This window comes from Equus caballus, chromosome 8 (genome assembly GCF_041296265.1).
Source record: "Equus caballus isolate H_3958 breed thoroughbred chromosome 8, TB-T2T, whole genome shotgun sequence".
Taxonomy (NCBI): Eukaryota; Metazoa; Chordata; class Mammalia; order Perissodactyla; family Equidae; genus Equus; species Equus caballus.
In genome coordinates this window covers 8,332,395-8,349,567 of record NC_091691.1, presented here as the reverse complement: position 1 = coordinate 8,349,567, position 17,173 = coordinate 8,332,395, and the positions used below count along the sequence as shown (strand labels likewise).

General features: G+C 42.3%; 1 protein-coding gene across 5 annotated transcripts in view; it reads left to right on the top strand.

Annotated features, from left to right (window-relative positions):
* NF2 (NF2, moesin-ezrin-radixin like (MERLIN) tumor suppressor) overlaps positions 1-17,173 on the top strand; it is a 74,645-nt gene that overhangs the window by 35,047 nt on the left and 22,425 nt on the right. For all 5 annotated transcript variants that reach the window (XM_001498860.7, XM_005612454.4, XM_070275293.1 and 2 more), the window contains exons 5-10: positions 3,683-3,751; positions 4,627-4,709; positions 6,616-6,691; positions 9,760-9,894; positions 12,865-12,939; positions 14,928-15,041. In XM_001498860.7, coding sequence (XP_001498910.1) covers positions 3,683-3,751; positions 4,627-4,709; positions 6,616-6,691; positions 9,760-9,894; positions 12,865-12,939; positions 14,928-15,041 — 552 coding nt within the window. The remainder of the gene's footprint in view (positions 1-3,682; positions 3,752-4,626; positions 4,710-6,615; positions 6,692-9,759; positions 9,895-12,864; positions 12,940-14,927; positions 15,042-17,173) is intronic.

Here is a 17,173-nt window from a genome sequence, read left to right as displayed (position 1 = left end):
GCTAATGGGTATGGGATTTCTTTTTGGAATGATGGAAATGTTCTAGAATTAGATAGTGATATACTAAAGTATACTTAGTATACTAAAACCACTGAGTTGTACGTTTAAAATGTACAGTTTTAACAATGTACAATTAACAAATGTACAAATTAATGTTTAAAATGTAAAATTTTATGTATGTTTGTATTGTATGTGTGTAAATTTTATATCAATAAAAAAATTCAATAGATATGGCCAGATTGCCCTCTAAAAGTGTCATCCTAACTTAACTTCTAAGAACAGTGTGTAAGAATACCTTTTTTTCCACATCGTCATCAATAGTGGATGCCATCAGTCTTTTAAATTTTTGCTAATCTGACAAAAATAGATTTTTAAGAGGCTTCATTTCCTTGATTACCATTGGGGCTGAGCATCTTTTCTTAGATTTACTGGCCATTTGTATTTTTCCTCTGGGAATCAAGTGTTTATGGCTTGCACATTTACTACTGTGTTGTTTATCTTTCTAATTGATTTGTAGGAGTTCCATATGTTATGGGTATTAACCTTTTATCTTGTTTTTTACATGTCAGACTTGTCGATCTTTTTCTTTTTATGTTTTGAGTGACTTTTAGAATAGCTTCACCAACCATTGTTATATACATGTTCTTCTATATTTTGTTCTGGTATTTTTATGGATTTTCATTCATAGGTTTAAGTATTTAATCCATCTGGAATTTAGTGACTGGTGTGTGGTAGGGATCTAACTATTTATTCTATATATGTATTGATCAAATCTTTATGTTTTGTAAAATCCTGTTCAGAGCATTTAGGCTAATTTTCCATACCTACAGGCAGAGGAAAGTACTTAATATCCAGAAGAAGCCTCTGTTTAACCTAAGAATTGACTCCTAAGAGTTTTTTAAGCAGTGAATTACCTTCCTGAAATTAAATTCAATTTGTTTATATCAGGGGTAGATCCAGGTTTTGTGGGGCCTGAAGTCTGTGTAACTTAGGGGGTTCTCTTTAGTGCAAGAATACCAAACGATGAATATAAAATTGGGTCCAGGCCCATGCAGGTGCAGACACCCAGGCTTCATTAGCTTCACAGTAAATTCACTCCCAGTTATATTATCAGGTTGCTTCTGTACATAAAAGGATGCGAACAGCCATCTCCATGTATGGAGTGATGTGACTTTCTCTTATATTCACCAACTCCCGCAATTTAAGGATTTTCTTCTTTTGTTTTTTAAAGAGACATTTAAGGGGCTGGCCCCGTGGCCGAGTGGTTAAGTTCGCGCGCTCTGCTGCAGGCGGCCCAGTGTTTCGTCGGTTCGAATCCTGGGCGCGGACATGGCACTGCTCGTCAGACCACGCTGAGGCAGCGTCCCACATGCCACAACTAGAGGAACCCACAACGAAGAATACACAACTATGTACCGGGGGGCTTTGGGGAGAAAAAGGAAAAAATAAAATCTTTAAAAAAAAAAAAAAAAAAAAAAAAAAAAAAAAAAAAAAAAAAGAGACATTTAAGAGCAGACACATACATCAAGGTGGCTTTTATGTTGTAAGTGCAGTTAGTCCAGTGGAGAAGTCCTTTCAGCAGGGTCTTTGCTGCCTCTGCAGTGCTCAGATGTAACATATTTGATCAGTGTGGAGTAGCTGGGAGCTCAGTATGATAATGTGGATCGTTAATTTTGCAAGCCTTTGGAACCTGAATTTACAGCTTTAACTTTGCATATCTGCTTACCTTTGCATTGGAGTTTGGTCAGCACTGTTGAGAGGTTTGCAAATGCAACTAACAAGGCTTTGTTTAGCATCCTACCCCTTCCAAAATCAGAGAGGCAAACAGTGACCAGCATCATTATAAATAATGCAGAGGGTAACAACTAATACCTGACATTCAGTGTGAACCAGGCTCTATGCAAAATGCTTACCTGGATTGTCTGACTTCGTCCTTATTACCCGCTACGGGGTAGGCACTATTGTGATGCTTGCTTTCCAGATGAGGAAGCTGAGTTTTAGAGAGAGGCTGCTTTGCTCAAGGCCTCAGAGGATACTCCAGAGCCCCCCACCCCTTTAGAAATCCTCTAAGACCAATGCTGTCATTTGACAAATCAGGAAACAGACTTGGAGACATGACACATCTTGAGTTTTTATCTTTTGACATCAGGTTGTATTGAGTGCTATGTGTCAAGCATAGTTTTTAAAATTTTATAGGTATTATTTCATTTAATCCCCACAAGAGGCCTGTAAGATAAATAGTGTTATCATCTGCGTTTTACAGATGAGAAAACAGACAAAAATTTCCAAGGTGACAGATAATAAGTGAAAGAGCTGGGGCTGAACCTTAAGCAGCTGGCCTCCAGAGCCGGGCTCCTCTGTGCTCTGCAGCTGCCTCCCAAGACAGCACCATTACAGCTCAGTCCAGCTACTGCCTCGTTGCATCCCCTGGCCTTTCAGAGGTCAAGAGAAACCAGGCTCCTTCAAGTTAGACAGGGTTACAAAAATTGTGGCATATTTTAAATGTTTAAATTTGATGAATTCTTTTAACGCTCAAAAAATCAGTGCAATGTAATTCTGCTACCCACAAGATAATTATGAGGTTCATAAAAAATGTTAATTTATGGGGCAGGGTGGTGTGGGAATGAGGCATGATGTAAAGTTGATGGCGAACATCTTTCCATCCCATGAGTGTCTGTTGGAAAACACAACAGAAATCTAGCTTGAGGCTCTTTGTGAATGAGAAGGTAGGCTACGTACTGACCCGATTTGGCGGTACGTAGAGCCAGCAGCCTTGTGCCTGACCTTTTCTTTTGTTTTTTCAATGTGCATGGCTAAAAGGATAAATGTTTATAGAAGATTATACTGAAATACCGAGCTTTGTTGTTTTTGATCAAAAGAAAAGCCCCCGGATCCTGATTGACAAGAGACAGGCTTTGATTTCATGTTCTATATGTTTCATGATTAGTTTCTTTTAAAAACAGTCCTTCATTTTCGATTATTTCCTGGTGAGACTTACGTTTTCTAGGAAAGAAAAGGATATTGCTTCTTAAGTCAGAAAGAAATTTCCAAGTTACTGTTCCTGAATGAACACATTAAAATGCAGGGCCCGTTTCTGGTCCCACCAGTGACTTGCTCTGCAGCTTTAGGGAAATTAGTTAACTTTTTGCTTGTTTCTTTGTCTGTACAATAGGAATAACAGTGTTGGCATCAGATTTTTCCACAGCATTTTTTAGAGCCTTGAATGAAAGGTATTAAAAATATTATCTGCATTATTCCCAGCTCCCACCTAGCAGTTAGCTCCAATTACCAGCCACTTAGAAGCATTTGTAGCTAAGACTCTTATCACATGTTGCTAATCACAACTTTCACGGTTGTGTTTTGTAGTTTCATTTCAAAAGCTAATGTTTTGATAGTGACTGCTTTCTTTGAGAGTTAAAAAATTCTGCCACATTTCTATACAGATGTCACATTCTTAGCACATCACCCACCCATCACCTACAGGATTATGTAACTCTGTTCATCGATATAATCAGCTTTGTATTTTCATCCAAGGATAACAAACTAGCAAGGTTGAAATCTTGACTTGTCATCAGAATTGAATTGCTCCCCGGAGCTGGGAGGGAATGAGACTGAATCGAGCCGTTCAGAAATGGCAGTTGTCCTTAGAATCTCAATTGCCTGGTCTCTCTTCTCCTTTCAGTACGGTGATTACGACCCCTCTGTTCACAAGCGGGGATTTTTGGCCCAAGAGGAACTGCTTCCAAAAAGGGTAAGAAATAAAATTCTCTGTTTGGGAAGACATAGCAGATATATAGTCTACAAGAAAGCTAACTGAAGGACCTGAAGGAATATTGGAAATACACGGCAAGAACATTTTTATAAATATTTTGTAACCAATCTTGAATGAAAAGTGTGGAATCTCTGTTAAGAGTATTAAAATGCAAAAGTTCGTGGAATCAGTTTGGGGTTGCCAGCACTAGCATGGCTTGTCCATTGTTGTTTCTGAAAGGTGGGTGAGCTGCACTGATTCCCAGGGAGGAGCGTGGAGCAGCATGTGTTCAGGCTGGGGAATTGAGCTGTTTGCAGCTATGAGGGGTGGATAGAGGAGATCGGTTGTGGGTGGGTATTGTAGTTTTTAATCCTTGGTGTTGTTCATCTTGTTCATTAGCCACAGAAGCAGGCCCTCCCTCCCTTTTCCTGCTTCTGATTTTATAGCTCCACTCATCTGTCATGTGTAATAAAGGCCTGCTCCTCACCTTTCCCTGACTTTCCCTGCTCCTTTGATGGCTCCTGTGCAGGCAAAGGCAGCAGCACGCACAGCCTGCCTCAGCTACGTGGCCCAAGATTAGTGAACACTGCTCCTGACTGAGCCCCTCCTCTGGGATGTACAGCCCAGGAAAGAGGGGCCGCTATCAGGCAAGGGGTACACCTGGGTCTGAGTAGTGGTGCAGCTTTCCGAGTTGTGACTCAGATTGAATGATGTTTGTTTACACACCCATCTCTGCCTGTGGCTGGCTCCCTGTATGTGGCTTTTTAAAAATAGCTTTGCTGTTTTGTAAAAATGATGCATAATTATAAAAATGGAAAACGGTACCAAAACTTTCTTTGTCTATGGGTTTTTTATTTTGCTCTATTTTTTGGTAGGTAATAAATCTATATCAAATGACTCCAGAAATGTGGGAGGAGAGAATTACAGCCTGGTACGCAGAGCACCGAGGCCGAGCCAGGTGAGGCTGCTTCATAATCGGTTTACATTTCTTGATGTATTTTTTTTCTTTTTCTTTTTCTTTTTTTAAGATTTTATTTTTCCTTTTTCTCCCCAAAGCCCCTAGTACATAGTTGTGTATTTTTAGTTGTGGGTCCTTCTAGTTGTGGCATTTGGGATGCCGCCTCAGCTTGGCTTGATGAGCAGTGCCATGTCTGTGCCCGGGATTCAAACTGGTGAAACCTTGGGTCGGCAAAGTGGAGCGCTCGAACTTAACCGCTCGACCACTCATAATTGTATGAGTAGTTCTAAGGGTAGATTCCTTAGAAGAGTTGCTGAATGAAAGGATCTGATCATTTTGCATTTTGACAGGTGAAAATTTGTATTAAGTATTGATTAGCATTTCCCTGATCATTTTAGGAATTGATCATCTTTTCATCAGCCTTGAAAATTTTTTTCTCTTCTTTAAGTCAACTTCTTATCACATGCTTATTTTTTTTTAACTTTTAAAAATGTTTAACATATATACCAAAAAGTGGACAAGTCATAAGTATACTTACTGCTGGATAAATTATCACAAAGTGAAAACACCGTGTAACACGAGGTGACAAAACATCACATGACCCCCACCACTCCTCCTCCTCGCTCCCCAAAGGTAACCACTGTCCTGATTTCTCACTCCATAGACTAGTGTTGCCTGTCTTAAACTTTATATAAATGCAGTCGGACAGTTTCTATATTTTGTGTCTCACGTCCTTTACTCAGCATCATGTTGTGAGATTTGGGTTTGTGGCATGTAGTAGTTGTTTTTCTATTTTCATTGGTATGTGGAATTCCCTTGTATTAATAAACCACAAATTATTTCTCTATTCTACTATTGATGGGCCTTTAGGTTGTTAGGTCTTCTCCTGTTTTTTTCTCTTGTAAATAATCTCAAACAATTTTTCAGAGTAATTGTACTAATTTACATCAGCCTTGTGTGTTTTTTCTAGTTACTCTACCCACTTGCCAGTATTTGGTATTCTCTCAGGTTGAGTTGTTTAAATTCATTTGAGAGCATTTTGAGATCAGAGAGAAGGAAGAAGACAAGATCATAGGGAAACTTGAGTTAAAAATTTTTTTTTTTTGAGGAAGATTAGCCCTGAGCTAACTACTGCCAATCCTCTTCTTGCTGGGGAAGACTGGCCCAGGGCTAACAGCCGTGCCCATCTTCCTCTGCTTTATACGTGGGACGCCTACCACAGCATGGCTTTTACCAAGCAGTGCCATGTCCGCACCTGGGATCTGAACCGGAGAACCCCGGGCCGAGAAGCGGAACGCATGAACTTAACCGCTCTGCCACCGGGCCGGCCCCGAGTTAAAATATTTTGATTCCATACCTATTTGGGAGTTTTCTGCAAGTCATTGCTGCTTCAGGAGCTTGCTTTAAATTTGACTCGTAACTTAGAAGTGGGTAACCCGGCTTTGGTTTTACAGCCCAGATAGCTCTTGCCCTCACCTCCAACAACATCCAAAGAAACAAAATCAGGAAGGTAGCTCTCCTGCAGAGAGAGTTGTTTCATTACCAAAACCTTCTAGGGGAAGGAAGTACACATTTATAAAGCAACAACTTAAATGAAATTTGAGCATCAAAATCCATTTGAGAGGAGAAGATAACATACCACGTGCTTTTCTTGAATTACTTGAGATGGGTGTCACTGTTTACCAAGGGCAAAGCGTGAAATTGAAGCTAAGAGACACTGTAATGAATCTGCTCTCTTGTTTTTATGGGAACGGGAAATTCTGCTTGACCTCGGTGTGTTTGATAGACTTGGGGTTGGGAAGAGCTTTGCTGGTATCTGCTCTGGCTTGCATCTTCTGGCAGGTTCGAACGGTCAGCTTGGCGTGTGCCTGCCCCCCAGTGACAGTGTCTTTCATTCTTCTCACAGGGATGAAGCTGAAATGGAATATTTGAAGATAGCTCAAGACCTGGAGATGTACGGTGTGAACTACTTTGCAATCCGGGTGTGTTGAAGCCTCTCCAAGTCCCCTGTGTATAAACACAGCCTGAATCAGGGGCAGACTGCTAAAATGGGTTACTTCCTCATTCTGGGGTGGTAGGCTCTTCAACGGTTCAGTGGTAAAGAAGAGAAGAGGTAGGGGAGAAGGTCTTATAGCCTTATTTTCTATTTTTGGACTTCAATTAGATCCTAGGTAATTGTGTGTCACTTGAGCCTCCGGGGACTTGGGCCTGGTCCTGGCTCCGCAGAAACCTGTTTGAATGCTCTGAGAGTAACATTTGATTATTTCTGAGATCTCAGCCCACAGGGAGCACCTGTAAATACTTTCTTCCCCCAGGGCACAAGGAAAGTAAAACTGCTTTTATAGATTACTGATTTGTTTGGGTGGGGACTTTTGTTCTCACTAGCAGGCTAATTGGTTTTCTATTCAAACCGTTAATAGTCCACTGTCCTCTGGGAGCACGCTGCTTCTGCACCAGACAGGCATTTATTTCAATCTGGCCTTTCCAGCGTCTTTCTCCCGAGGGTCCGCTGCTGGGTGTACTGCCTAGGTAGCTCCTTCCAAAGGAATTCTTGTGATTAAAGTATTTCATTGCTGCTTCCAAACTGCGGATGAGTAGCTGCTAAAACAGCCGTCCACGGTGGTCCACCTTTATTATCATAATTAGGATTTTCTTTCCTTTTTTGGGTTCCCATAAATTTTGTATTAAATCTGGGTAAATTGAAACATTTTAAATATTCTAGGGTAGCTTTCTGTTTATTTGTTTTCTAAATAGATTTTTTTTAATGGATTGCTTTGCATAAAATAAGCCACACTGACAAGTTATATTATTTCATATAGTAAAGTGCCTAAAAGATTTTCCATAATAATGCAGATGGTTCTTTTCTAAAGTTTCATTAATTCATATTTGCTAATTGTTTGGTTTCTTTAAGATCAGGCATTTGACACATTTCTGAGATTTTGTTAACACAACTGTTCTTCCCCCACATGCCTACCTCCTAGATTCCAGAAGAGTGTATTCTGCAATCCTCAAAAACAGTATCTTATTAGGAAATATTTCTAGAGTAGTCAGACTACAATATTCTGTTGGGTGTGTGTTTCTTATATTGCACAGTGGATATTTTAGTCTTTTTTTTTTTAAAGATTTTATTTTCCCTTTTTCTCCCAAAGCCCCCCAGTACATAGTTGTGTATTTTTAGTTGTGGGTCCTTCCAGTTGGGGCATGTGGGATGCTGCCTCTGCATGGCTTGACTAGTGGTACCATGTCCACGCCCAGTATTCAAACTGGCGAAACCCTGGGCCACCGAAGCAGAGCGCGTAAACTTAACCACTCGGCCACAGGGCTGGCCCCTTTAGTGTCTTTTTTGTTGAAATTCCTGAAACTGCACCATTAACTAAGGAAGATATGGGCTTAGAACAGTTTAAAAGGGGCTGCTTGAATCCCCACCTTTCTCTGTTTATTTTCTAGAAGTGTTGTTGGAGTCATAACGATAGGAAGTAGAGGGTGGAACCCCCTGCTTTTTTTAAACTGGAAATGTTGAAATTTGTGATGGGAATATTTGTTTCTGAGTTATTTATTTATGAGCAGGAGAATTTGAAGTGAAGACAGAATCTGGTGTGCATGAATGTAATGGTTAAGTAGTGCATGATTTTGTTCGATATGAGACATGAAAGGAGCTATGAAAAATGGGTGGTGATTGGTGGACCGAATGCCTAATAAAAAAATAAAAGATAAAGAAAAATGTCAAGTCTTGGAATTAAAAAAAACCCCTGTGATCCCTTGTCCCAGTGATGATGGGTTAGGGTGCCAGCATGTGTGTAGTTGACAAGGACAGGGATAGGGAGACAATAACATCCTCAAAGGAGGGTGAAGGATTATCACGTGGGCCGTACTTCTTTTCAAACATTAAACTAAGTAGTCAGAAACATAATGAAATATCTCGTTTTCCAAAATGTGCCATAGATTTTGAAAGTACACAGCCTCATTTGAAAGTACAAAGTGTTAATGCAGTAGTTTTAAGAGCTTTGCAGACAAGCGGAGGAATCTCTCTTGTGGTTTGATGATAGCCCCTGACTTCGGAGTGTTAGCAGGAGTGAAAGATTTGTCTTGAAACACTCACTCTCACTTCTCCACGTGATTCCTGCTGTGAGATTGGCACTTCTCATCACAGTCCAACCACCTCCTCCTTTCACAGATCTGTTTTCCTGCCCCTGAGTCTTATTCAATTTCCTTGTCAGCAGGAGGTCAGGTGCTGTGGGTCCTTGTGCAGGGAGCATACTTCCACCATCCTACAAGGGCTGGTCCACAGCGCAGGCGTGAGGATGTGGCCTCCAGGTCCACAGCTGGGTCAGTGACATGAGGGCCCTGGGCACTTTGCCCTCTGGCTGCCATGACTGCTGACCAGGACCGCTGTCAGTGGTATAGCGCATGTAGAGTTAATCTGTTAAATTTTTAAATAGCTCTATTGAGGTATAATTTGTTTACAATTTATTTTGATATATTTTTTCCAGCAGTTTATTATAAAAAGTTTCAAATATGCAAGAAAGTCGAAAGAATTTTACAGAAAATACCCATATATACCCACTACCTAAATTCTACAGTTAACATTTTACTATTCTTGCTGTATCACATTGAGAGTACGTTTTAACATAAAATAAGACCATCTGATCCCAGCACTTAGAATTTTTTCTCTGGTAGTCCAACAGCCTTTTCTTTTAACATAATTAATGTTTAATCCTATGGGTTTTTATTCTACATCCACGGTAACCTGGTTATTTAATTAGAGATAACAACGCTTAGATTGCTGCTACATTAGCCATCAAGCCAGTGACAGAAGCCTACAGTGATCCCTCTGTGGGACACATGAGTTACAAGAACAGTACAGTTTTCCCTCTGTCTGCCCCAGTTGAGGAAGCTGGAGGCCCCCTGGGTTACAAGACAGCTGTGACTTCTGTTGGGACCTGTTGAACCTTGTCACATATAACAGTGTGTGCCAGGTTCTTTGGGAAGCTGAATCAAATCCCAAACATCAGCTGGAGCTGACAGTGGCTGTTGTTTATTGAATCTACAGAATAAAAAGGGCACAGAACTGCTGCTTGGAGTGGATGCTCTGGGGCTTCACATCTATGACCCTGAGAACAGGCTGACCCCCAAGATCTCCTTCCCCTGGAATGAAATCCGAAACATCTCGTACAGCGACAAGGAGGTAGGACATGTGTATGCAGCAGATGCACCAGTGGTCCAGCAGAAGGGCTTTCCCCGTCTCTCCTCCTTGCTGGAGCATCCCCAGCCAGACTCCTTCTTGCTATCAGTAAAATCCTTTAATTCTCAGGCTTTGGGTTTTTGGTTGTTGGTTTTTATAGTATTTATAGAACAGTACGGGCATCCTGTTTTCAAATAGTGTCACTAAACCCCCCTGCTGACTAACAAGAGGCTGGGAAGCTCCGCTTGTCAGGACTAAACCCCAAGGAACAGTAAACAAACCCGAAAGTAACATTTTCTTATTGCTTGGCTTTCTATTTCTGTTGAGAAATTTTCTTTGTATTTTAAATGTGGTATATATTAAACCCTCTCTCTGTGTCCAGTGCTTGATACATGTGATGGGGAAATATATATATATCCATACGTAATGTGTGTGTGTGTGTATCGCTCAGCAATGATATAAATAAGGGTATCAGGCTAACCTGCTTACAAGAATTTGAGAATAAAGTGTGAATAATTTAGATGAACACTCTAAATAGAATTCAGATATTTCTATACAGGGTGGTGCCCTTTCCCAGATGCTGTAATCCTGTGTTCATTCATTCATTCATTCATCGTTAATTTTAAAGGAATCGTTGAGCATCTGCTTTGTCTTAGGTTTCGTGGGGGAAACAAAGATACAGAAAATCCGCTCTCAGCCCTCAAAGAAGTTAGTCAGGTAGCACTTCAGCTGATGTAACGCACAACTGTCGTGGAAGGGAGCGATGGTGAGGAGGATGGTAACACAGTGCTTTTCCACTTACAAGCACTTTAACCCCCACTCTCTGGTTTGGTCCTCACGAAAACACTGCTGAAAGAGGAGGGGCCGTGATTTGGTTGTCTCTGTGTCACGTCAGGAGGCAGAGATGCAGAGGGATCAAGTAACCTGTGATCAGTGAGGGGAATAGCAGAGGATGAGCCCTGAGAACACAGGGCACCAGGCAGAGAGAGCAGGCCGAGACGTGCTCAGGCACCCGCTGGTGCCTGCACAGCCGGGACGCCAAGTGTGGAGTAGCAGTGACAGCTCATGTTGTTGTCTGCAAAGCCCCCACCCCTGAGCAGATTTCCTGTTTCCTCTTTTCTCATAGCAACTCCAGGAAAGGAACATCAGGCCCCTGGTTTCCAACACGTGGTTGAGATCTGCTCAGCCATGTTTGATGAGACAGATTGAGTTTCTTAATTCAAAACATTCTGGCTTTCGAATTTTTGTAAAGAGCCCAGGAGATGAGCATTTAGGTATTTCTTTTTTAAAGTACTTCAGTTGAAAGCTCCCCATGACTTAAACCAGTAGGTGTGCCACGGTACAGCAGTTTTTCATCTCTAATTTCATAAAGTCTGTTTACCGCACATCCACAAATTTGAGTGCTAAAGGCTCCCAAAACACTCGTTCTTCACAGAACCCAAGGATTAAAGTCTCCCCTAGTACAGCCTGACACAATAAACTCTAATGTCCCCTCTCCTGTGGCAAGGCGCCGTCACGTTCCATCATGTCAATAACTCTCACTGCAAGAGGACGCCAAGCTGACTTGACATAATGGGAAGTCGTCTTGGTAGTTATGCATGACAGCCATGCTGTCAAAACAGAAATGTTGGTTTATTTTAAGTGATCCATTGATTCTTTGTGTGCGCCCTGGCATGGCGCAGAGCCTGTGGTTTCCCCACTACTTGTGGTTTCCCACTGACAGCTCTGGGGTTTGACAGCAAGGCCAAAAATAAGCTCACGAAATTCACAAATAGCAGCCTACACAAGAACGATACTGCTTCTAAGTTAACTTGACCAAAAGCTAAAGAAATGATCGTTTTCTGTCCTCTGTGTGCTAACCCCTTGTTGGACAATATAACATGTGAAAGAAGTATCCAAGAATAAAACTTCCCAAACATAGTTATCTGTTTAGCAAGTCTTTCTTGGGAATGGATATCCATTTTTTAAGGGCATCTTTGCGATCTAGGATCTGCTGGCCTCATCAGGAATGGTTGGGAACGTCAGTTGCCATTTGTTCTTAATATGCTTCCCTGCTTAAAGGTCTGGCCTTGGTTCTCCTAGTGAGCTGCCCCCCTATCCTTACCATTAACTTTCTCTCTTCTTTGACTTCAGGAACTGTTTTCCTCTTCTACTCTAGTTCATTCTTTTACACTTTATTCCTTCTGTTAACAGATTTCATCAAATAATCTGCATGTTCAGAAACCTGGAGTGATCACTCTGTGTGTGCTGCCACATCAAATCTAAACCCTTCTGACAGTCCACCCCCAGCCCACCTCACCACCCCAGCCCACCCCTGCCTTCCTCCCAGTCTAAACCCATGGTATCGTCTTAGTCATCAAAGAGTTAAAAATGTCCCACACATACACACGCACAAATACACAGTGCTCATTTCCCCACCTCTGCCTTATTTCTCTTCCTTGCCCTGTCCAGAATGCCCCTCCATCCTACCTTGTAACTTCTCTGTCATATTCTTTGTCTAAGACCAGCTTACTCCCCTCCTACTTCTGCTAGACCTACTCTGAACCCTCAGGACGTTAGTGATTTGTGCCACCAATGAGGCACTAATATATGATGTCATTTCTTGAGTGATTGACTGTTGTTAGTCCAGTTCCAGCTAGGTTGTGAGCTTCCTGAAGGCAGGATCGTGCCTTAGACACTGCGGTGTTGGCCTCAAGGTCGGGCCCGTCAAGGGTTCTTATTTCAGGTTTCCAAGCCTAAGGTGGTGCTGAGAGCATATCTTCCAGGATCCTGAACTCCCACAGCCCCAGGTGTGGCACCCCACAAAAACTTATAATTCACTGTGATTTAGTGCCTGGGCACCAGGAAGCCAGGACAAGGCAAAGCCGAGTGCTGGATCTTTGCCAATGTGGTTGCTGCTTTTTTGGGTTCTCCCAGTTGGTGGTAACGTTCTAGGCTGTCAGACTGAAACTGTTTTCTGCTTCCTTCTTTCAGTTTACTATTAAACCATTGGATAAGAAAATTGATGTCTTCAAATTTAACTCCTCAAAGCTTCGTGTTAATAAGCTGGTAAGTTCAGATCCTGGTTTTTATTACTGATAACTGTAGTTTTTCTGAGAATTTGAATGGCCTTTTTGAAAGAAAACGAGAATGGCATCTTGTAAGGTGATAGCTCGCTTGATACACACTTTTCCAATAGGCCTTGAAAAACTCTTCTCTCTTTTTTTTTTTTTTTTTTTTAAGATTTTTTAATTTTTTCCTTTTTCTCCCCAAAGCCCCCCAGTACATAGTTGTATATTTCTCGTTGTGGGTTCTTCTAGTTGTGGTATGTGGGACGCTGCCTCAGCGTGGTCTGACGAGCAGTGCCATGTCCGCGCCCAGGATTCGAACCAACGAAACACTGGGACGCCTGCTGCGGAGTGCGCGAACTTAACCACTCAGCCACGGGGCCAGCCCCTGAAAAACTCTTCTCTTAACCGAAAGAGTAAACCTAAATTTTGTGATGAGGAACTTTTTAAAATTATTTTTATTGAAGTACTTCGTATATATAAAAGGATAATATAATTACGTCTGAGATATAGAGTGACAAAAATAAATAGCTATGTGCCCACTATCCAGATAGCACACTTGCAGTACTTTTGAAACCCCTCATGTTAGCACCCTGCAGGTCCCCGCCCTCCCCGAGGAAGATCACTGTTCAGTGCTGTGTGCTGACTATCCTCTTGCTTTTCATCAGAATTTCATTTCTTGAGTGGCAAGACAAATATACTATTAAGTTTTGTATTTTTTTGACATTAAGTGCTGTTAACTGTACTCTTTCATCGCTTGTTTTTTTTACGCATTATTTTTTGAGATTTGTCTATGTTGATTCTTAAAGATATGACCCCTTCATTTTCACTGCTGTATTATATTCCATTATATGGAGGTATATGTGTGTGTATTTTTTCATTCTTCTATTAATGGACAATTAAGTGCTTTCCACTTCTTTGCCATTTTAAAAAGGCTGTTACAAACATTCTTGAATCTGCCTCCTGGTGTGCATGGGCAATAGTGTCTTTAGAGTTTAAAGAATATATACACATAGCCCTACAAGTGCAGGCAGGGCTGTAGTGTGTGTCCAAATTCAAGATGATGCCATGTTGTTTTCCACAGAAGGTGAATTAATTTACAGATCCAATAGTGGTGGATGAGACTTTCTTTTGCTTTATATCCTCAACAATTGTATTATCAGCCTTTTTTAAAATTTTTGCCAATCTTGTGCATATAAAATGGTATCTCAGTGTCATATTAATTTGCATCTTTATATTTACTAATGAAGTTGAACATCTTTTTGTATGTTTATTGACCAATCTTGTTGTCTCTTCTGTCAAATGCTTGTTTCATGTCTTCTGGCTTTTTTTCTCTTGGGTTAGTTGTTTTCTTTTTGGTTATATCTTCTTCCAGTTTGTGGCATATTTTTCCTCTTTTTTTATAATGTCTTAACAAAAATTTTTAATTTCAAGGTTGACTAATGTATACATCTTTTCCTTAATCGTTGGTGGTTTTTGTGTCTTGCTTGACATCTTTCCTTATCTTATATCATAAAGGTATTCTTCCATATTATCCTCTAAAATTTCAAGGACTTGATCTTCACATTTAAGTCTTTCATCCTTCTAGAGTTTATTTGTACAGGTGGTGTGAGGGAGCGATCCAATTTACTTTTTTCCATGTGAATAGCCCAAACTATTGAATGCACTTTCCTCTCCTCCCTGACCTGCAGAGCCACCTCCTGACTTAGGAGAGGGAGGTGCATCCGGAAGACATGCTGAAGCATCGTCAGTGTCTCTTCTCTGTGGTTTTTGGCCCTGGCGTACCTGAGCCTCCCTTGTTTTGCTTGTCTCCAGAGCCGAGAGCACGCGAGGCCGTTGGTAGGGCTTTGGTGTTTCCCTCCATGCTCTCCTCTCAGGTTTCTTACTGCCCGCAAGAGCCCTCAGACCAAGATGCTGTAGTGCTGGTGAGCTGGTAGGCAGTGAAGTAAATTTGTGGGCTTAACATTTCTCTTGTTTCTGTGGCCACAGATTCTCCAGCTATGTATTGGGAACCATGACCTTTTTATGAGGAGAAGGAAGGCTGATTCTTTGGAAGTTCAGCAGATGAAAGCCCAGGCCAGGGAGGAGAAGGCTAGAAAGCAGGTGAGCAAGACCGAGTGAACTGCTGTTGTTAGGGAGCGGTGGGTCTTGGCCTGGGAGGGAAGGTAGGGGGTGGTCGTGTACTGAAAGGAGTCGTTTGGCCATGGATATGCCTGCTCTTATTTTATCTCTGTTGCATCTTTATTGGCTGATGCCCAACTGGCGGGGTGTCAGCTCTGGAAATGAGGAATAAACTCTAATAGCATATCTAAAAGCAACGTCTCTCGTTGTTTCTCCACTTAGGTGAAGTAAGTGAAGTGTGGTGAATGCAGATTTGGGAAGAGATAGCCAAGCCTGCATGGATCCATCCAGCCATGCACCTCTTGTCCATCTAGCTGGCTTGCTTTCTTTTTGCCTGCCTGTCTGCTTTGCCCAGCCTTCCCCTTTCCTAATTAGATGGTGATAGAATGCATGGAGGCATTTCACTGCTTGCTGCTGGAACGCTAATTAGACTCCGGCCGCACCTCCCACTGCAGGTCAGCCCAGGCGGCACATCGCCCGCAGCGGGAGGTGCTGGGAGCACGTCAGCAGACCGGACGGTCTGCATCATTGTTTTCTACTCACAGACCTTTTTGACTCACTGAAATACACACAACTAATCTGAGCCTCACTGCTGAGGATATCAATTGTGGCTTTGGATGAAGCACTAGATAGAGTGGCAGCAACTGCAGACTGCTGCCCTCAGGACTTGGTGGCCCAGAGGTGTAATAATTAGTCTGTGTGCAGCTCTCTGATTTGGGGACTCCGGCGAGGCTGGCTCCCAGCCCTGAGACTTAGAATGAAATGTGCAGTTTGATCCCATGTGCTTTCAGCTCTCCGTCTCTCTACTTTCTGAGACAGTGGGCCATAGATGTGCTCTTTAGATGCTTTCGGGTGGTGAAATGGATTTTGCTGGACAAAGAAATGCTCCTGAGCCAGCCTGGGGTCACGGTGGTAACTTGAAGAAGAGCCCTCTTTGACCTCTTTCAGAGGGGCAAAGCTTAGAAGTGAGAGATCTGAAAACGGCAAGGAGCGTCTAGGCCTCTGGGCTGTGGCAGAGAATAGCGTGAACACACCCCAGACCTGCACCGCCTGTAGAACAGCAGAGACACGTCCCTGGCCTCTGCAAAACGCAGGCTCCGTTGGCCCAGGAGCACAGACACTGACCTTGGAGCCAGGTGTGAAACTTAGTATGTGATGTTAGCGAATGGCTTACCTTCCAGAGCTCAGTGTTTTCATCTGTCAAGTGGAGCTAATGATACCTCTTCTCTGTCTCAGATCAAAGGACACAGTGTACCTGAAAGTCTTTGTAAGCTTAAACTACTTTGCAGACAGGAGGTCCCTTTTAATTGGGGTGGAGGTCGCAGGGAGAGTGCAGTGCTGGGAACAGAAGGGAATAGCTGCACTTTTTTCAAGCAGAGAATAATGGAGATAGAGTAATCCACCTAATGGAAATCGTAATATGATGGAAATTGGAGAACAAATTGGCTAAGCTTTTCATTGACCTGCAAGAGAAAAATTGAAGAAGAATTTATGCTATTTTATTGCTTGTCTTTGCATTATTCCTTCGAGTCCCAATGATTTTTTTTTTTATCTTAGTATTTAGAAAAAGCAACAGTGGTAGAAATCTTTTGTTTGGGAGAAGATTGAAGCAAGAAATAAGTAGTTAAATGTGCTGTAATTATTTAAGGAAGAAAATAGTGCAGTGGACACTTCTGGGTTCTGCTTTCCGAACTCAGTTAGTACCCTAGGATCACAGAGAATAGCACTTGTCCTGTGCTTGTTCTCCTTATTAAGCTCAGCATGTGGTCCAATTAATACAGTGATCCAGAAGGCAAGGGAGGTGGTGGCTGCTTTGTACTGGTGCCTTAAGGACGGGGGAGTGTGTGCTCCCTGCCTGGCTCCCTCTCGCAGGCCTGGCTCAGGAGTTGCCTCCCTGTGAGGCTATGAGAGTCTGTGCTGTGGCTGCTGCAGCAGCTTCCCCCTGTGCAATACAATGTTTGAGCCACTGATGCATCACACAAAATGATTCCATCTTCTCTGTGGGTCAGGGGCAAGAGTGGAGCTATTGTTGATGAAAGTAGAGATGTGGGAGGGGTCTGTGTGGATCAGAAATGGCGAGATGGCTCGTCCAACCAGACGAGAAAGCTGTCTGT